Genomic DNA, 19,394 nt, shown 5'->3' on the forward strand with positions numbered 1-19,394 from the left:
CCAAGGGGCCATTTTGTTTCCCCAAATGCTGAAACGGGGCCTGAATAGAACTGTGCTCAGTGCATACCTCGTGTGTGTGTGACCTTAGCAAGTGTAGTAGCTTTGATTTACACACAAACATATGCAAGATTCCTTGTTGAAACAGAAAGGCTATATTTGTTGTGCATGTGGAACTGTCATCTCCACTGAAGTGACTAGAGAAGTCTGAACTGGCCGCAGCGGCATATGTCATTCTGAAGACCATACACCCAGTTGCGGCATAAAGGAGTTTGCAGCATATCACTGTCTCCTGATAAAAGGATGGTGACCCTTAAAAGGAGTCTATAACCTTTAGTGTCATCAACCTAAGTTAGAAAGACTGAAGGATGATCATAATGTCTGTTCAGGCTTGAAAGAGCAATTTCTTCACAGTAGATTTACCAGTTTCAGTAAATATTATTTGCACAATCATATAGCCAGCTTGCAAAACAGAGCTCAGAGACAATGCAGGACATTGGCTATAGATGTTTAGTAGAAATAGAAACTTTTCATGTGCTTGCCAGTGTTCCATTCCTATGTCTCCAGTGGGAAAAAATTTAATTAAAACCGGCAAGGGGGAAACATTTTTCAGGGGGGCAGTTACCCACTCTGCTGATTCTCACTTTTAAGAGTTATTGAGTACCTGGACTGGCATTAGGAGAGCAGCACAGGGCTGTGAATTCAGTATTTTCCTTGCAGTGTCTAGATCTATCCTTGAGAAATAAGCTGGTTCAAGAGAACGGAATCAGTATGTGTGTCTATACAACTCCAGCGGATGGAGTATATTAGGGCTGTGTGCTTCCCCCAGAAATCTTATTCAGGACCCAATCCAGTGTTTTGAAATGAAACTCAAAGTGACTTACAAAAACAAACTTGAAAAACTAGTATTAAAAACAAGTATAAAACAACCTAAAATTGACAAGTTTTTACACACACACACACACACACACACACACACACACACACACACACATATATCTCACACAAATTCATCTGCACCCCACCCCATCCAAAGATAAAAGACTAGAGAGATGCTACTGCATCTTATTCTTGCAGGGGGTGACAGCACGAGAAAGCCAATTTAGAGTGCTTTCATCCATTGTTCTTGAATCATCCTTGAATGTGGATATGACATTCAACCCTAAATTTTATCTAGGAATTTTGAAGATGGAACCTTGAGAGTCTATATTACCAGCTAAGCAACACTAATAGCTTCTAGCTGTTGTTGGTTTTTTTTTTGGGGGGGGGGGCAGACATTCTCTGTAGGCCCGACTGCTTATGGCACTCAGTTGTGGCTTGTGGTGGTGTTTTCAATGCCATTCCTCACTGAGTATTCATCCCTTGACTTAACAGTAAAACAGAGGAAGAAAGTTCAACAGGTTTGAGTTACTGGGAATTAAGGTTATTTTGGTGGTTCTGTCAGAGGCATGTGTACTATATACTCCTTCTGTCTTTTATGTCACTGCAAACATGATGTTTGCTCTTTATTTTATGTGCTTTTGGTTTACCCACTAGAGCAGATAATGCTTGAAACAAGCAGACAGTTGAATGTGTACTGTGTCTTGGAAACTTGAGGAGGATGCACTTTCTGATTCACATTTAGGTGGTGGCTTGGGTGTGCTACTGTTCCACCTGTATTTGCTGCAGTAAACATGTAGCCATGATTCTATAAACAGGAGATGCATATCACCATAGACTTGGTGGACATGTGTCATAGAAACATCTGTGAACCCAGTCTGCCATATAAAGTCTAAAGCATGATTCTGCTGTTATTTCCAACATAGGCAACAGCTGGAAATAGCATCCATGTTAATTCCCATTGAATACCTGATGATGATGATGTTGATGATACCCCACCCATCTGGCTGGGTTTCCTTAGCTACTCTGGGCGGCTTACAGCATATCTAAAAATATAATAAAAACACCAAGCATTAAAACCTTCCTGATACAGGGCTGCCTGGAAACCCTGGGTGCATGTTATTGCAGCAGATTCACAGCAGTGTATTCAAAATGGACAACCCCCTTAAAAAACAAACAAACAAACAAACAAACAAACAAACAAACAAACAAACATTCAAAACACCATTGTTTGGGTGCCTGAGATATCAAATAATGGTAAGGAACATTCTGACTGAGGATGAAAGAAGAGTCAGTAATAGAATGTTTCAGGTTGATGGAGCTGTCTTGAGGGATGTGGAAAGTTCTTTTGTTTAGAAGAGGATGATATTTGAGATTTGTGAGGGTCTGCATTTCAAAGACTAATTCCAAAAAAGTAACTAGCTATATTCTTTTTTGCTACAGACCACTAGCTACCTTTACAGATGTGAAAGATTTGAACCTAAGGCTTTGGCACAACTGCTGAGCTACACAACTGGGATTACTTGAAACAACTATGATGTTTGAAACCACTTGTGCATAACGAAAATACTGGAACAGAAAGGGCTATGTAGAGCTCCTAGAAATTTACTTTAGAATGAAGGTCATCTTTAGGAGTATCTCCTAAAAACTACAGACCACATGAAGACATTATAACGATCTCTATCCTGGAAATCCATGTTCTTATTAGTTTTAGCAAGGAGTGGGAACCCTCCCACCAAACCATATTAACAAGGAATGGGGAAAAGCCCCCTAAAAGCCAACTAATAAATAAAAAAATAATAAGAAAGAACATAATCTCAGAGAGTCCTTGGGTAGGAATACAAATCTGCTCATGGTTCTTCCTGGTATATTAATGGATTTGGTCAGGTGGGACTGTCTGGGTTATTTTCAAAGGTGGAACTTTATGTGACTCCCTGGTGATTAGATTTCAAACAGTGTTCGTGGAAGAAGAGATGTGATTTTTAAACTTTGAAGTATTGCTTCAAATGGGAATAAAATGTCTGCATTATTGCCTTTTGATTAAATGTGGTTTCCAGAACAACAAGTACAAATGAGTGTATTTTCTGCTAGGAATACTAATCTCTTCAACTCTGCTAGTTATGCTACATTTTAGGCTGATATATAGCAATGTAGGTAACAATTTGTTTTTTGCTGTTCTAGAGTTTCTAACTTCCTGGGTTATGCCAAATCAACAACTTCATCACATAATCATAGCTGCAGCTTCCAAGTTCTTGCTGTGAATTTTGCCCACACTGAGGTGGACCTGCCCAAAGAGATGAAAACAAAAGAAAGGCAGGAGCCCCCCATTATTCAGGGGCTCTTAAGTGCACATTTAACGTGATTTAATATGACCAAGCACAACCTTTTGTTAGTAAAACTTCATATGCTGATAACCCCAAGCCAGGGCTATTTGTCCTGAAGGTTGTATGGCCTTTCTGTTTACTGGATCTGGAAACTGAGCCAGAACTCTGAAAACTTCTCTGAAGTTGTTGACGAGATAACTGACTCTGAAGCTGGGAGAACCCCAGAACTTTCAGACTCTCTGGAGAGCTGTCCCTGGTCCTGCAGAACCTGAGTCAGTTACCCATGACATTTGTCTATTGCCAGCAGCTGCCAACTGCTACTGGTTGAGTGCAATTGAAGGTCAGTGCCTATAAGGTGTGGCATAGTGCCTCATGGATTCCTCTAAAGCTGGCCAGAATAGGACCCTATTTTGGCTAAACTGAAAAGCTTATTGGTTGCTTTCTGGCTCAGTTAAGGAACAAGGTAAATGTGGACCGTCACAGTTATTTTGTGAGGGACAAAATAGGCAGAGTTATAGCTTTAATAATTATATTAATAATTGATAGTTAACTTAATAATTAAGTAACCAACTTTTAGTATAATTCTTACCATGAGAAGTTGGTTCAATGAAAGTTTAATTGAACCAACTTCTCTTGGTAAGATTTGTAATAAAAGTTAGTGGATCAAATATTGCCTTGCTTATTGGTAGATTATCTGTTTTGAAGGGAGGAGTGAGCCACCAAAACGGCAATACAACTCTGTACTAAGGGCTATTTTACATAGACATTTAAATTGTGCATTTTATAAATGTTGATTTTTCCTCCCCGCATCTAGGCATTGGCTCACCTTCATTTAATAGAATACATTGGAGAACAGACAGCTTTATTAATAAAGGTACCATTTATAATAACATCTTACCATGCAGAAATTGGAAAATTATGAACACTTCAGCAGTGAAATAATGGATTCCCCCTTTTGGATATGTGGTGTAAAGCAAGCTCATTACAAAGAGATACAGACTGTTTCCCATCACAGATGACATTAGTGGTATTTAGCACTAGGAGACTATTAGTGCAACTGTGCAGAGAGCCAATGTCAGGAGTCTGCACTGTTGGGAATCCAATGCATCTTGTGCCACAAGAGGGCACCTGTCCTTTGGAAACCCAAATACATCCCTTCTGCTCCTTGCTTTGCTGTCCGATAACCTGCCCTCTTCAAGAGAGAGTGAGAGAGCAAGCAAGGAGAAGCATCAACCCTAACAGACCTTTTCCTCTCCATCTTGTTGGTGCTGTAGATGGAACCCAGAAGGAAATATCTGCACAACAGCAAGGTGGAATAATAATAATAATAATTTATTATTTATACCCCGCCAATCTGGCTGGGTTTCCCCAGCCACTCTGGGCGGCTTCCAACAGAACATTAAAATGCAATAATCTATTAAACATTAAAAGACTCCCTAAACAGGGCTGCCTTCAGATGTCTTCTAAAGGTCTGGTATTTGTTTTTTTCTTTGACATCTGGTGGGAGGGCGTTCCACAGGGCAGGTGCCACTACTGAGAAGGCCCTCTGCCTGGTTCCCTGTAACTTGGCTGCTCCCCCTTCCCTGAAACAGGAGCTCACATTGACTATAGATTCAGTTAGGGAGAGCTATTAAGACCTTGATCAGAGGTGGGGAACTTCGGACCTACAGGCTTCATTAGGCCTGCTATGTCTCCCTGTATGGCCCACGAGGCCATTATGGCCACACCATACCCAACTGCCTTCAGGTGTGGGGCTGTTAAAGTTGCGGTGGCTCCTGCAACTCCCCTTGTTAAGGCGCTTTGAAGGCCTAACTATCAGCTGATTGTTGGGTCTTCAAAGTGCAGTGCAGGGCTCTGTGCAAGCACTGATGATGAGCTGATTGTTGGTGCTTGAAGAGAGCCCAACACATCCAGCATCATCTGCCTGTTGGAACTTCGGATACCAGCCTTGATAATCAACAGGAATTGTCTGGGTCCACCAGGAACTTCCTAGTGCAGCTGAAGGGACTGGAAGATGTCTCTTAAATCTAAGTCACTACCCCTGGCAAGAGAAGAAGAAGAAGAAAAACTCCATTTACAAGCTGGAATTTCCCCCTCTCTCCAGAGGAGATAGTTTAGTCAGACAATTATTATACTGTTTTTACTTTTCTATGCACTTGGAGGTCACATCTGTTTTAAAGCATTGGGGTTCATTTATGTGGGAAATCTGCACAATTTTGGCATTAGTTAAAAAAGAGACACGAATGTGGCAATTTTGGTCACAAAATAATAGCTTTCAGGGCAAAGGGGACTCTAAATTTCTTTCTTTCTTTCTTTGTTTCTTTCTTTCTTTCTTTCTTTCTTTCTTTCTTTCTTTCTTTCTTTCTTTCTTTCTTTCTTTATACCAGGTGGTGCCTGAAGACCAACGCTTGACAGTTGCAATCATTTTAGTACTCTGGGTCTCTGCCCTGGCATCATCCCTCATTGATAATATTCCATTTACTGCTGCAATGGTAAGTTGCATTTTCTTCTGTTAAGGGGCTGGTGGGGAGAGAAGTAGTGTATACCTGGGCCAGTGAAGGTTTCCTTCCAGTCCTCACAAATATCAGTTTACAAAAGCCTGTTTCTTTGTTGCCGAGGGGTCCCTTTTGATAATGCTTTGGGGCGCCAGATTTAAAAGTTATGGTACAATAAAAAGAAAAGTGTTTGAGATGCAAGCTTAGTGTCTTTCTTTTCTTGACTACCTTGAAAAACTGCATTCCACACCATACAATTTCACCTGCAGACTTCCAGTACTTTTAATTATGCTCTCTTAACCTTGGGCTAAAGGTCAGAAATTCCAGTGTCAGTGCGATAGTGTCATTCAAAAATAACAGGAAACAGATATTCCAAATCAGAAATGTAATGGAGAAAAATGAAGAAAGAAGGTGTTGCATCCAATGGTGTCCCTCAGCTGGTAAGGCTCCCTTCAGAAGAACAGGGAAGGGAGCAATTTTCAATGAATCTCCCTTCCCCTTGCAACCTCCCCATACCCTAGATCTGTTTCGGAACAGATTTCAGACAAAGTAGAGGGCAACAAGAATTGATGAAAATTGCTTCCTTCCCCATTCTGCTGGTGGAAACCTTATTGTCAGCTGAGCAATGTGGTTGGATACAGCTCAAGCAGTGTTTTGAAAGATTGATCAAAAACATGGTGGAAATGGAGCAAAAACTCTTGCAGGGTCAATGTCCATTGCAATGCTAGTTTGGTTAAAACAACAACAACATGGTGAATTAGAATTAGGAGAACCATCACTCCGATCACCACCAGTTTTTCAGAGCACATCAAAGCAGTGGTGCTGTTAGGGAAGGATTTGGGAGCAGAAGTCCAGGACCTCACTTTGCAGGACGAGCAGTAGCCAGTGGCATTCCTAGCCCCTTGGCTTCCCGGGGCGGGAAGCCAAGAGGCACCCCTGGGGGGCGGGGCATCGCAGCGCGTGCGTGCGTCATGACGTCATGCATGCACGCGCGGCGACGGCCCGGCATCCCCGGGGGCGGGGCATCGCTGCGTGTGCGTCATGACGCACGCACGCGTGGCGACGCCCCGCCCCCGGGGTATGCCGGGCGGGGGCTTGGGGGCCTCGGCGGGCTGCAAAGAGCCCTGAAGCCGCTGCCGTAGCGCAAAGGGGTGCCAGGCTGCGGCTTCGGGGCTCTTTGCAGCCCACCGAGGCTCCCAAAGCGGCGGCCCCGCCATCCCCGGGGGCGGGGCATCGCTGCGTGTGCGTCATGACGCACGCACACGCGGCGACGCCCCGCCCCCGGGGATGCCGGATCGCCGCTTCGGGAGCCTCGTCCGTGCAGCGCTGCTGCTCCCGGGGTGACGGAGGGAGCGGCGGTGCGTGGGAGTGGTGGGAGGGGCCGCCGCTTGTCACCCCACGCGCCGCCGCTCCCTCCGTCACCCCGGGAGCAGCAGCACCGCACACACCCGCCTAGGGGCGGCACGAGGGGCGGCCCGCCCCCACCGCCCCCACCCTACGACGCCCCTGGCAGTAGCACCCCCAGATGCAACCAGGGTGGCCTGCCATGTTTTGAAGTATATGAAGTAATACACACTGCCTTCTAACACAGAGGGTCCCATAAGACCATGAAGTCCCCAGGACCATGAAGTTCAGAGTCTAAAATTACCTACCTGAAGCACTGCATCAGTCAGGGAATGACAGATAAGCAAAGCATAAAGACTGTTGTAAATACAAAGGAAAAGCAGTATAAAGTCAAAACGAGGAAAGCGATGGCTACACCTATTCAATATTTATTTAAGACATGCCTATGCCACAAAGGGACAATCTAGTGTTGGAGATAGTAAACATGCCAGGTGGGATACAAAAGTCAAATGAAAGAAACATGAGATTATTCCTATATTGCCACTTAAAGGAATGGGGTTGCTATTCCAAACCCAGCTAACATATGATACCTTACAGTGTGTAGGGAAAGGAGGATTCTGCTGCATTTGAGGGTCATGGCTACAGTGGAAATCATAAGCCAAATACTTATTGGATTATGCCCACTGCCTCTTTTAAATATTCCCATGGATATAGTTGAAGCAACTGTTGGATCTTTTATTGGTAACCCAGTTGGTTTTAGTATCCAATACCAGTAATGAATTAACAGCTTTTGCAGTGGAAAGATCTATCTAGTGATTCCTTCAGCACCAAATCAGAACTAATATGATTCTAATAGGATTAATCAGATTATGTTCTAATATGAACATAGCCACATTCAACTCTTCTTGATAAAGCTGCCTTTTCTGTTTACAGGTTTACAGTTGGCATTTTAAACTAGGATAAACATGATAAATCCCACAATATGTGCTTTCAATTTAATGAATGTTTTCTGATATTTTCCACTGTGTTTTTTTTAAGCTGGAAAGGCTCTAAACCAGGTTCCAACATCTAAATTATTCATTTAAAATATAAATGAAATATGATTTTCTTAGCTTGATTAACTTAATAGTTGGGGAATTCTGCCCTCAGAATATTACACGACAACACTTTATTTTCAACAGTCTGCATTTTAATAAACCACTATTAAACTAGGCTGCATATATTGAAACACCTGTTTACGTTTTATTAATAGGGTCCATAAATTCATTTATGTTAAATCACTGTTTAGGTCTTTCCTCCTAATACAATGTATTGAACCATTGTACCAATTTAGCCATGCCCAATGTGTTTTCTGCAAAAGCTGAGTTTGGGTAAAAGGGCAATTGATACAATGGTGTGTTTGTTGTTCTCATTAATGTTGGTGGTTGTTTTAAAAATGTATGCCTTGCCTTATGCTAAATAGGTGCAATCACTAAAATGTCAGTTGGCAACCCAAAAAGCAATTACTGTACAGTTAAAAAGTTTTGTTGGGTTCAGAACTCTAGGGCTGTAGGAATGGTGGTGACTGCTAGGATTCTCTTAGCTGTCAAAGCAGGCAACTGGTGGTTTACAAGTGTGGGTAGGCCTGCCCACCTGACAAAGTTGACCGACAGGGATGGCGAAGATAAGAATCTGGCCTGGCAACTGGATCCCATTCCCACCGCTGGTGTATGAGGACAGATTGATGGACAAGTGATATAGCATGCTCGAGATTTTTGCCATGTGTGGCAGAGTGCAAGGAGTCACAGGATCATCCCTTGGATCAGAAGACCAACACTTCTTTGGACCATGCAACTTCTTTTCCTATTCCTGTGTTTGCATGTGCGGTACCTCTCCGTGCATTTCCAGTTTAGTACTAAATCATGTTCAGGTCAAGGCTACCTTCCCAATGCCAATTACAGCTCTATTTCACTTAGTGACAAAGATGAAATTGTGGCATGGAGGCAGTATTGCTGTGGCTTTTGTATTGCTTTTAAATGTAGGAAAATGTGTTATACCGGGCAGCTATAATTTCATAATGCAGAATTTGAACAGTGCTGTTTCCGCTGCTTGCAGAAGGAGAGGGATTAAAGGCTAACAGCAACTAGCATCGCGCTGAGAAATCAGGCACATAATTGCAGTGTTGGATACATAGTTAGAGAAGCCAGCCTTAAGGACCCTAAGCATAGTGCCTCAGAGAAAATCAATTTTTCAGATAAACAGAGATTGATCAACTGATACGGAAAGTCTTCCAAGAGCAAGCTATAAACAATAAGACACATGGAGAGGGAGAGGGAGAGAGAGAGAGAGAAACACATTTGAAAACAGAATAGCCATTGTAAATTAGTTTTCTTCCTCCTCCCCATTGTGTAGGCCCAGTCATTGTATATACCCTGTCATCAATGGGCAGGAGGTGTATAGCAGTCCTAGGGCATTTCCTGTGATTTTCTACTAAACAGGTAGCATTCATGATCCCCACTGTTGCACTTCTAACACTTTAACCTCCAGGGCAGACCCTAATTTGGACTGTCTTCCTTATATACCTTAGCCATGATAGGATGTCCTGCATGCTTTCTACTTGAATGTTAAACCTGAGTCTACATGAGGAGCCCTTCTTTTGAGTGCAGTCTCTTTTGTGCTAGTATTTGCTGAGGGACTACTGAGGAAGGAGAGTGTGGTGGGGGCGGGCCCACCCCATGTGTCACCAGTGAGGGGGGTGACAAAATGCCCGGCGGCACTCACGGCGGAGCTTGCAGCGCGCCCGAGCCATGAGTCTCTCTTGGCAGTGATGCGGTGGCTTGGGCACCCGCAGGCTCCGCGCTGCCCCAAACGGTCTGCCCACTGCCTCCCCCCAGCTGTAGGGCGGCTGAGTGGGAGGAGGCAGGCAGACTCCTCGGAGGCCGCGTGGAGCATCCTGCCCAGGCTCACCCTGCCCCACAGACAGCTGGCCCTGCCACAGGCGCCCGATCGGCTCGCTCCACCACTTAAATGCTCAGTCCGTGAAAAAATACTAATCATAGGATAAAATGTTCCCCACTTTCCTGTCAGGATCAAGGATTCAAACATAGCCTTTTCCAAGTTATGGTGCTTTGTTAGCATTTGGACCAGAGAAAACATTCATTCGCATTTGGGATCCTCCCAGAATTTCCGTAAAAGAAGCCTACCATGATTTTCCTCTGAATGTTTGAGCCAATGCAAACAGAAACACCGTCACATTTTTAAAAAAAGGAATAAAAAGTTAGACACCAAGCTCATTGTGGTACAACTCGCCTCTACTCGATTGTGCTGTAACTGGCCATCAGGTGTGATCGATATGTAATAATATTGTTTATTTAATGTATATAATTTAAATCCCTTGCCATCATCATGTGATCTCAGGGCAAATCATAACAATTTAAAATACAATACCAATAAGGACAAAACAAGTAAAATACAACTATATAGAGTGGAGTAGTAAGTCATTTGTTAAATATCCCATTAATATGGAATATTTTAATCAATATTTTCCACTTATTGCCTACAGATTCCTGTACTTCTCAACCTCAGTCAGGATCCTGATGTTAACCTACCTGTGAAGCCCCTAATCTTTTCACTGGCTATGGGTGCCTGTCTTGGAGGTAAGCTTTGATGTCAGGCTGTGATCCCGTACAGAGGTTATTCTACTGTCTTATCCCATATCCTGATGGACTTGAGATAGCCTGGGAGAAGGAGGGGTGGAAGGATGATTGTGTGTTTGTATGTTTCCCCTCACATTCAAAACAACGGGAGACAAAGAGGTGGGAGAAATGTAGCCATGCTCAGAAACGTTTCTAAAGCTATTCCCACTAGCACAATGGAAATTTCCCCCTGCACGCAGCCCATGTCCTCCTCAGATTTGCTCTGGAGGGTTGGGTGAACTTTTAGAACAGATTTAGGGAACACGTGGCAGGGGGAATGCTGAGTTCCATTGCACAAGTGTAAATCCTTGCATTGAAAGAACACGTTAGTTGGATACCACCCTGTGTGGATATGATGGACAGAGAGTTCTTTGGAAAAATGTCACCTCCAGTGCGAGTGCTTCTTTCTTTGACAAAACAAAACAAAAGAGGAGCTGCACGAGCCAGATGGGACTGTGGTATGGGACAGGTGTACTTCGGCTGACTGTGATTTCTGAGGTTGGGTGCAGCTGACCTTTATCTGCTGGGGGTTAACCGGAGTGAGGCCTGCTCTTCTCCAGTCTGCTCCGAAGTCCCACCCACTCACCTTGGCCTGGATTGGCCCATAATTCAAAAGTGAGCCAGCAGAAAAGCCTGCCAGTCAGAGCAGCCAGCACATAGATTGCCCAACTGTTGGCCACCTGACCCTAGCATTGCTTCTGGGCGAACTGGAAACCACTGCTCCCAGGACAGGTGCTAGGGCTTCTTGCGCCCTAGGTGAACCACCTTCTGGCGCCCCTGCCCCCCACCAAAGCCTGCTTTAGCGGGAGCCGGGGGGTGGAGAGGCAAGCAGCAGTTTCTCTGTAGCGGAGAGCTGCTGCTCGCCCACCCCCCGCCTGCCCCCGCCAAAGCATGCTTTAGCGGGAGCCAGGGGTGGTGGTGTAGGGGGCAAGCAGCACCTCTCCGCTACAGCGGAGAAGCTGCTGCTAGCCCGTCCCGCCCAAGCCTGGCCAGCGCCCCCTCCATTTTGGCGCCCTAGGCAATTGCCTAGTTCGCCTAAATGGACACGCAGGCCCTGACTGCACCGGGCTGCAACAGCCAGCCACCCCGTTAAGCAGCCATTTCCATCAAGCATTTCTCTATGAAACTGTGACTTATCCCCAGAGGCCAACTGAATAAACCCTAAGCAAGGAAGGGTGTAATTTTTCAAATTAAACTTAAACCTGCCAAAAGCTTTTGACCTGTTTGGTTTGTGGGATCTCACTGCTTGCTGGGCTAGAGCTTTAGAGTAAGTGGATTTTTAGTCTGCCTGGTTTTGTTATTCGAGCAATCCCACAAAAGGAGCGTTGTGGGTTTGAGTTCATTTGCAATTTAGAAGAACAATATAGAAGAGCCATCTGGTTGCTTTTTAATTCATCTGCATGTTGATTATTCTCTTTCATATTCCATGAATATTGGCTATGAATAAGTTAGAACAGAAAAACTTGCTAGGACAAAACGCATAAGAAGCTCCCCCCCTGCCTCTCTCCAAGTAAGAAGTAAAACAGTGAGCTAACTGCCGCTTTTAGAAGAAAGAATAACTACTATTATGTTGAGTGAGTTTAATGACACATTCTGAAATGTTTTTGAATTATTTTGTCCCTTCCCCCCAATACAAAAGAGCAACATCTCACTCAATGTTTCATTCACTATTCATTCATTTGAAATCAAATATGACCACGAATTTTCACTTAAATATTCTTTCTTCAGAGTTCACTGTAGGGATGTTGGAGAAATCTGTTGAAAGTGGATTTATTTATTTTACATTTACATGCCACCTGATTGTAATAAAACCTCTAAGCAGTTTACAAAATAAACATTAAAACAATCAACTAAAACAGTTGAAAATGGGCATTTAAAAACATTCAAAAGATAATCAAAATAAACAGTAAGCAAAAACACATGTCAGCATTGTACATGTCAGGATAGGCTTGCCTAAACAAAAATGTTTTGAGCTAAGGTGCCTGTCTAATGTCAATAGGCAAGGCATTCCAAAGTTTAACTGATGCAACAGTAAAATATTGATTTCTTACAACTGTGGAAGAAGTTCTGCAGATCAGTGTGGTTGGGGTAAGGTGATCTCACAAGTAAACTGGTGCCAATTAATAATAACCGCCTTGAACTTGTCCTGAAAACAAACTAGCTGCCAGACCAGTGAAGATTTCTGAGCAGAGATATTATATGGTGGCAGCATACCATAAAATATACAGTATATTCTAAATTGTTATCTGGTGATATTAGTTTAGTGGTATAAATATGTATGTACTGTGTGCTCTTTTCTCCTGTACCTTTATTTGCTTCATAACTTTTTTGCCTACACTGTTATAGGTAAGCAAGCAGATCTGAGCAGCCATTTTAAAGATTTCCTTCCTCTCAGCTCTGCTCAGTCAGTCCCTGCTAACTGTTTTCCTCACAGCTTCCTTCTCCTGACACCTCAGTCAGTGCCTGTGCATTATCACATCAGGAGGTTGGGCACTTGCGTATTCCATTATTATTAATTCCATTATTATTATTATTATTATTATTATTATTATTATTATTATTATTATTATTATTATTATTATTATTTTCCTCCATGCCTAGTCCTACTTTGTGGAAATGTTGATGGAAAAACAGATTCTCCCTGGGCTCATTTTTCTAGCACTTGTGCTAAACAGGCAGCTGCATTCCTGTTTAGGAACAACAATGTGGCCTCATCCATGGAATAAATATCTGGACCAGTTAATGCCTTTTTCTTCTATATTTCTGTTTCCTAGCTCCTTGGAAGTTGCTAGTGTATACATTCCTTCTTCTTAGCCCCTTCCCACTGATTATATGTGTTTGTACATATTAAAATTTATACTCACTCAAATTTATAGCTGCTATGGTCAGGGGCGAAGGAAGGCGGCGTGACACCCGGGGTGGGAGTCACTACGTAGGGCGCATGTGCGGCGTTGTTACGTACGACACATGCGCCGTACGTAGCAACGCCGCACATGCGCTGTATAGTGGTTTGCTGCCAGCGCCGCTCCAGCGCCGTACGGACAGTGCTGGGATCCCTTTGTTTCTACTACAGCCGCGAATGGAGGAATCAGATCTTCTGTTTGCGGCTGCAGCTGCGAACAGAGGATCCCGACACTGTCCATACGGCGCTGGAGCAGCGCCGGCGGCAAACCGCTAAGTACAACGCATGTGCTGTACGTAGCAGCGCCGCGCATGCGCTGTATAGCAGTTTGCCAGCGCCACCACTCCAGCGCCGTACAGACAGTGCTGGGATCCTCTACTTATGGTTGCAACAGTGGGGAACCTCTGGTCCATGGGCTAAATTAATCTCACAAGGCTGTTTTCCCCAAGCCACACCCACTTGATGTCATATGTAATGCCCATCAGCAACCTTTTACCGCAACCAATGAGGCTCACCCTCAGTGCCACTCAGCTGAAAGTGAGCCCCTTTGAAGTTGTCCCTGATGTTATAATGGCATCAAGTGAGTGGCAAGTAGGTGACCATACCCACCTGTCACATTTGGTTGTGGCAGGGAGGAGTGAGAGCTATCTTGTGCCTGATCTCCTAGTTGTTTATGGGGTGTAATAAAGCTTCAGAAGAACCATCATCCCATCTATTGCATCTCACCTTTTACAAAATAAATGTTCTTGCGAAAATCTCCCTGTTTCCCCGAAAGCCATTAAGTTTCCAGTGCATTTGAAAGGTTGCTGAAAAGTCTGCCCTGGATTTTCCATCCCTCAGGGAAGTGAGAATGAAATACTTGTGCCAGAGTTGGCAATTGCTTTTACGAATTTTGCTATACTTCATAGCTACAGAGATATAATACATATTTTGCATATTTATTCACAGAATAAGGAAATAATTTTGTTGATGTCAGCATTACACACTCTGTTCCCAGGCTCATATCAACCAGTTTGTCTTGGTTTTTTCAAATATATATATTTGAAAAATCCGACTTTCTTTCTAGATTCTCTGTGCTTGCTTAAATCCTGCCAATAAAAGATCCATCAAAGGATCTGTGTTTGCACTGACTGTCTCGCTCCCTGTTTCTGTAGTGATACTTAAGCTAACATCACAATTCTCTTTTTGTAACCTATCTTGCTCTTCCTTTGTTCTCAGTTTTTGCCTAAAAATGAAACTTCATGGTCCAGTGCTTGGCTGGTGCCTATTCAGTAAAACTCTTCAAACCTCTCTTACATGTTTGCTGCTTCTGTCTTTTAACACTCCCCTACCATCTGAATATAAGGATTCCTTGTTTGCATCTGTGCTTTCTCATCCATTTTTCAAGGTACTCCCATTTACCTAATGGTGTTCTGCCCATGTTTTAAATTTTAATTTGGTCCTTATTTAATGCCCATCCTTTCTACCTATCAGTTATTCTTTCAGTACGAGGTATAACCTTGTTCTTGCCTCTCCACCTCAAGAAGCCATTCATCATCTCAACAATAATTTGCTTCCACTTTAGCCAACCTGTTATCTGCTTTGAAGGCCATAGTACATCTGGAATCTAGCCTGCAAGCTTTGAATATCTGTAATACTCAGCCAGCTGTGCTTTGAACAAGCTATTTTGCTCTGCTGCATTGTTTTCTTTCTAGAACAGAATGCGGGGCTGCCCTTGAAGACTTCTTGGAAACTACTGGCCCATAAACTGGCAACAGCCAGATTAGTGGCTGGGATTCTATCTAGAACTATCTAGAATCCTCTGTGTCAGCCCCTAGAGTTGTTGAATTTTTCTGAAGTTTCTAGTAACTTCATTATGTAATTTTCAGTGTATGCTGAAGATGCATGTTTTTACTCTGGCCATTGACACCTGAGATAAATATTTTAGAACCTATCTGGAGCATTTCCCCCCACTTTATTTTAATGCCAAACGACTTTAAAAGGAAAATAACTTGGCTTCCTTACCAAAAGGATCATGCAATCTTTAGGATCGCAAAGATGCAGGCTGTACAATTTCTCTTTTGGAGAGATTTTGTTTGCTTGGTTTCTCTTGTAGCTGGAAGCCAATGGCCGCATAGCTCCTTGCTTGTTCCTGGAAGCACAGAGAAAAGGAGACCTGCTAAGCTCCATCCCCACTCCGGTTAACACTTTCATGTACACAAGTGTGGGTCAGTAACTGTATATTACAATACAGTCTACAGCCATTATTCAATCTACAGGGGAAGCTCTGTCCTCCCCATTTGCAACTCTCCTAATTGACTTCTGGGGCCCTGGGTTAGAGAATACGCACATCCAGCACTTTCCCCCCCCCAGCTGGAACTCGCTGGAACTCAGTTCTGGTACCTCTCAGGTGGGTGCCATTGCCATTCTAAGAAGACAAGGGAGGCGTTCATGGTGAGTTCCAGCACCTCTTTTTCTAGAAAAGCAGCACTGTGCACATCAGGTGTGAATTCAAGTTTGACTACCCATGGCTTTGGCCTATTGCACCAAGTATTGCCAGTTATTGATGCAATGATAAGAAAGTGTTCCTGCTGATAGTATGTACATAGCCATGCCTGGCCATCTTCTGATACATTAAGGTGCTTTGCATTAAAAAAGAGGAAAACTGTAAGAGAGCAGAGATGGAATTTGTGTCCAGCCAAAGGCAAGTGATACTTGGCATTAGTAAATCCTGATAGTGGTAGGATGCCAGAATGTGCTGTCATTTATATAACACAGATTTGCAGATTTTTAAAAATGAGAGCAGGAAAGAAATGATGAAAAAGCTTCCATCCATAATGGACTGGTGGATATCACAATGGATAGCAACTGAAAACCAGTTGAAGATAGAATAATAGTGAGACTGCAAATGAAACATGTCAAGTGTACAGTCACCGTGAAGCATTAGGAAAACATTTCATGTTAGCAAATTCCCTGCCAAATTGCTAGAATTCATATGTGAGCATGAAGATGGTCTTAAAGCTGTGTGGATGAATGTTTGCCAGCTTAAATTTCCTTTCTCATTTGGTTTTGGCTCAACTTTCACATCATGTCCATCTCAACTTTGGGACCCTCATTTTTTCTGCTACCTCATTTTAACCTTACCCCCAGCTCCTGCATTCTTTCATTCTCCTTTTCAGTCTTATTCAGTTGTAGCTCAGAGATGCTTGCCACAGGGAAAAGTAGGGGAAGCTGAACGAGTTTGCCCCATCCTACTTTATTTTAGTCCCCATTGCAGAGGCCTATCGAGAGGTCCTCCAACTTCAGCTTTTTCCAGCTTGCAAGAGAATAATGTTCAAATTCTGTCCAGAGGCTACAGAGTAGGGAAACCAAATTGGATGTAATAGATTTTCAATTACTACTGGGATTAGTGCTATTCTCAAACTGTCACAGACTTTTCGCAAGCACAGCTGCCATGGCGCTAACCTCTTGCTGATCTCAGTGTTCCAGTCACAAATTCTTTGCAAGATGAGATGCTGTAGCTGCCCTTCAATTCATGTCACAAATTGCTAGTTTCTGGTCCAAGCCTTCCCTGCTCTTGTCATGATCATGGCAAAGGCCCTTATTTCAGATTTTGTTCCAGTGCTCCCTTAATCTAAATCAAAAGCAGCCTGTTCAGACAGCAATGAACGAATGACACAGCTCATCTGGAAGTTCAGAGGTGGATGACTGTAGTCTTTCACCAATTTGGAAATGATGGAGGCACTGACACAATCTCCACGATTTTTGTGGTGTTTGGTCCTCTAAAATGCCCAAGCAGCTATGTGTTAGGTTTGAATGGTGTTGGTGGGGAGTCTGTGGGGGAAAGTATTCCTATCCTTTGTTGTTACTACTTAAAGTTACTCCTTACAGCAGCTTTTGATTTAAGGGGAAAAGTCAGGGCTTCTATTTATTTGCATTTCTCCCCAAAGTAGCTTTTAGAAACCACCACCATCACCACCACCACCACCACCACCACCTTCACAATAGAATCAGATGTGTTGAAACTAAGAAGTTGGAGGGGATGTGGTAATATCGGAACACATTTGCGTGGACAGGCGGAGTCCCCCAAACCCTAGGCGACCCCCGAGCGGAATAATGACACAAGACAATGTGCTATGGGATTAAAATTGGCCACAACTTTATTAAGATTCAGATGCAGGGAGACCTTGGCTCAGCCATTGGGCGTTTATCCTTCCCAGCCCCCAGCTGGGGATCAGGGAAACGTCAGGGTTATCCAGAATGTGCGGGGACTGGGCTGGTTCTGGAGATCATATGTTCAAGCAGAGAGCCCGCCCCCCGTTTTGCCGCCACTGGTGGGGGAGAGCAATGACAACCTCTCAGCATATGGACAATTCCTCCCCCCAATACCCCTTTAACGGGGAACCCTGTTATCACCGCCACACTGGGGGCGTGGAGTCACCACCCCATGCCCCCCCCCATTTAGGATTCTGCCCAAGGCCTGAAACTGCCAAAGTTGTGACGAATTACTATGGGAAAGGTGAAAACTGCCAGTGCAGGGAAATTCCTTTCCGGCCCTTCAACAGCGGCCTTGGCATAGCAGTGCCTGCGTGCCTGTGGAAAAAAGGTTAACCTGCAAAGTAAGCATGAATTGAGGGAGTGGAGGGTGGGAGCAGCTCTGGAGCCGGCTGCTGCTTCTCAGGTAAGCTACACACTCTATTGTGTGGGCTGGGTAGTCCGTCCCCTTTCCTGGGCAATCCCTTGGCAACGCCTCCCCCAGGCGGGATTGGACGATTAGCTGGGTAGGCGGAGACCCCAGGTATCCCTTCTGGGGGAGGGCGCAGCCAGCCGAACTACCAGGTGTTGCCCAGGAATTCAGGGGGCTGCGCGCGACCACGCAAACATCACCCCCCCATTTGATATGGGGAGCGGTCATTCTTTTCATGCTTGGTGGGGATGTAAATTTGTCCACACATTCTGGACAAGGGTCTTCAATATCAATTCCAAAATTGTTAAACAACCTCTCTCACCAAATCCATCTTTAGCCCTGCTCTCATTAAACCTAGATTCTGATCTCACTATTCAACATAGCATTATTTTTACTGATGGCTACATATCTGGCGTGCTCTGGTCCATGGGGTCACGAAGAGGTGGACACAACTAAACTACTAAACAACAGCACCACATTTGGTGATAGACTTAAATCAATCAATCAATCCCAGGCTGAGCTACTCCTTGAGGTATGGTTCAACAATATCAGGGATGGCAAAAATCTGCCAACAGCATACAAATCAATCTGGCTAGCCTGATACAAAAACACCCACCCACCCTACTCACACATGAAAACAAAGTTCACCACAGCCAATCACAAATGAACAGCCACACCCTAAGCCAGGCATAGGCAACTTTCGGCCCTCCAGATGTTTTGGCCTACAACTCCCATGATCCTAGCTAACAGGACCAGTGGTCATGGATGATGGGAATTGTAGTCCAAAACATCTGGAGGGCTGAAGGTTGCCTATGCCTGCCCTAGGCCAACCCCAACCTCTCTCGCCACCAAAGGAACACAAGTGAATAGTAAAGAGAACACACACAAGCAACGCTGACACAAAACCCCACACATACATTAAGTAGAATAGAAACATTGCCACCTGACCCCACTCACCTGACCCCACTCACCATGCCCCATCCACCTCTTTCCCCCTTTCTTCCTAAAGTAACACTAATGTCTCAACAAATGAAACTGATCTGTAGAAAATATAACTTGAAAAAAGAGACATGGCACATACTTTCGTAAACCAAGAAATCTTTAATAAAAATA

At 44.0% G+C, this 19,394-nt stretch overlaps 1 protein-coding gene across 1 annotated transcript in view; it reads left to right on the top strand.

Annotated features, from left to right (window-relative positions):
• OCA2 (OCA2 melanosomal transmembrane protein) overlaps positions 1-19,394 on the top strand; it is a 137,808-nt gene that overhangs the window by 92,824 nt on the left and 25,590 nt on the right. The window contains exons 20-22 of the mRNA XM_033147523.1: positions 4,015-4,074; positions 5,588-5,692; positions 10,581-10,674. Coding sequence (XP_033003414.1) covers positions 4,015-4,074; positions 5,588-5,692; positions 10,581-10,674 — 259 coding nt within the window. The remainder of the gene's footprint in view (positions 1-4,014; positions 4,075-5,587; positions 5,693-10,580; positions 10,675-19,394) is intronic.

Source organism: Lacerta agilis, chromosome 4 (genome assembly GCF_009819535.1).
Source record: "Lacerta agilis isolate rLacAgi1 chromosome 4, rLacAgi1.pri, whole genome shotgun sequence".
In the NCBI taxonomy this organism is placed as follows: Eukaryota; Metazoa; Chordata; class Lepidosauria; order Squamata; family Lacertidae; genus Lacerta; species Lacerta agilis.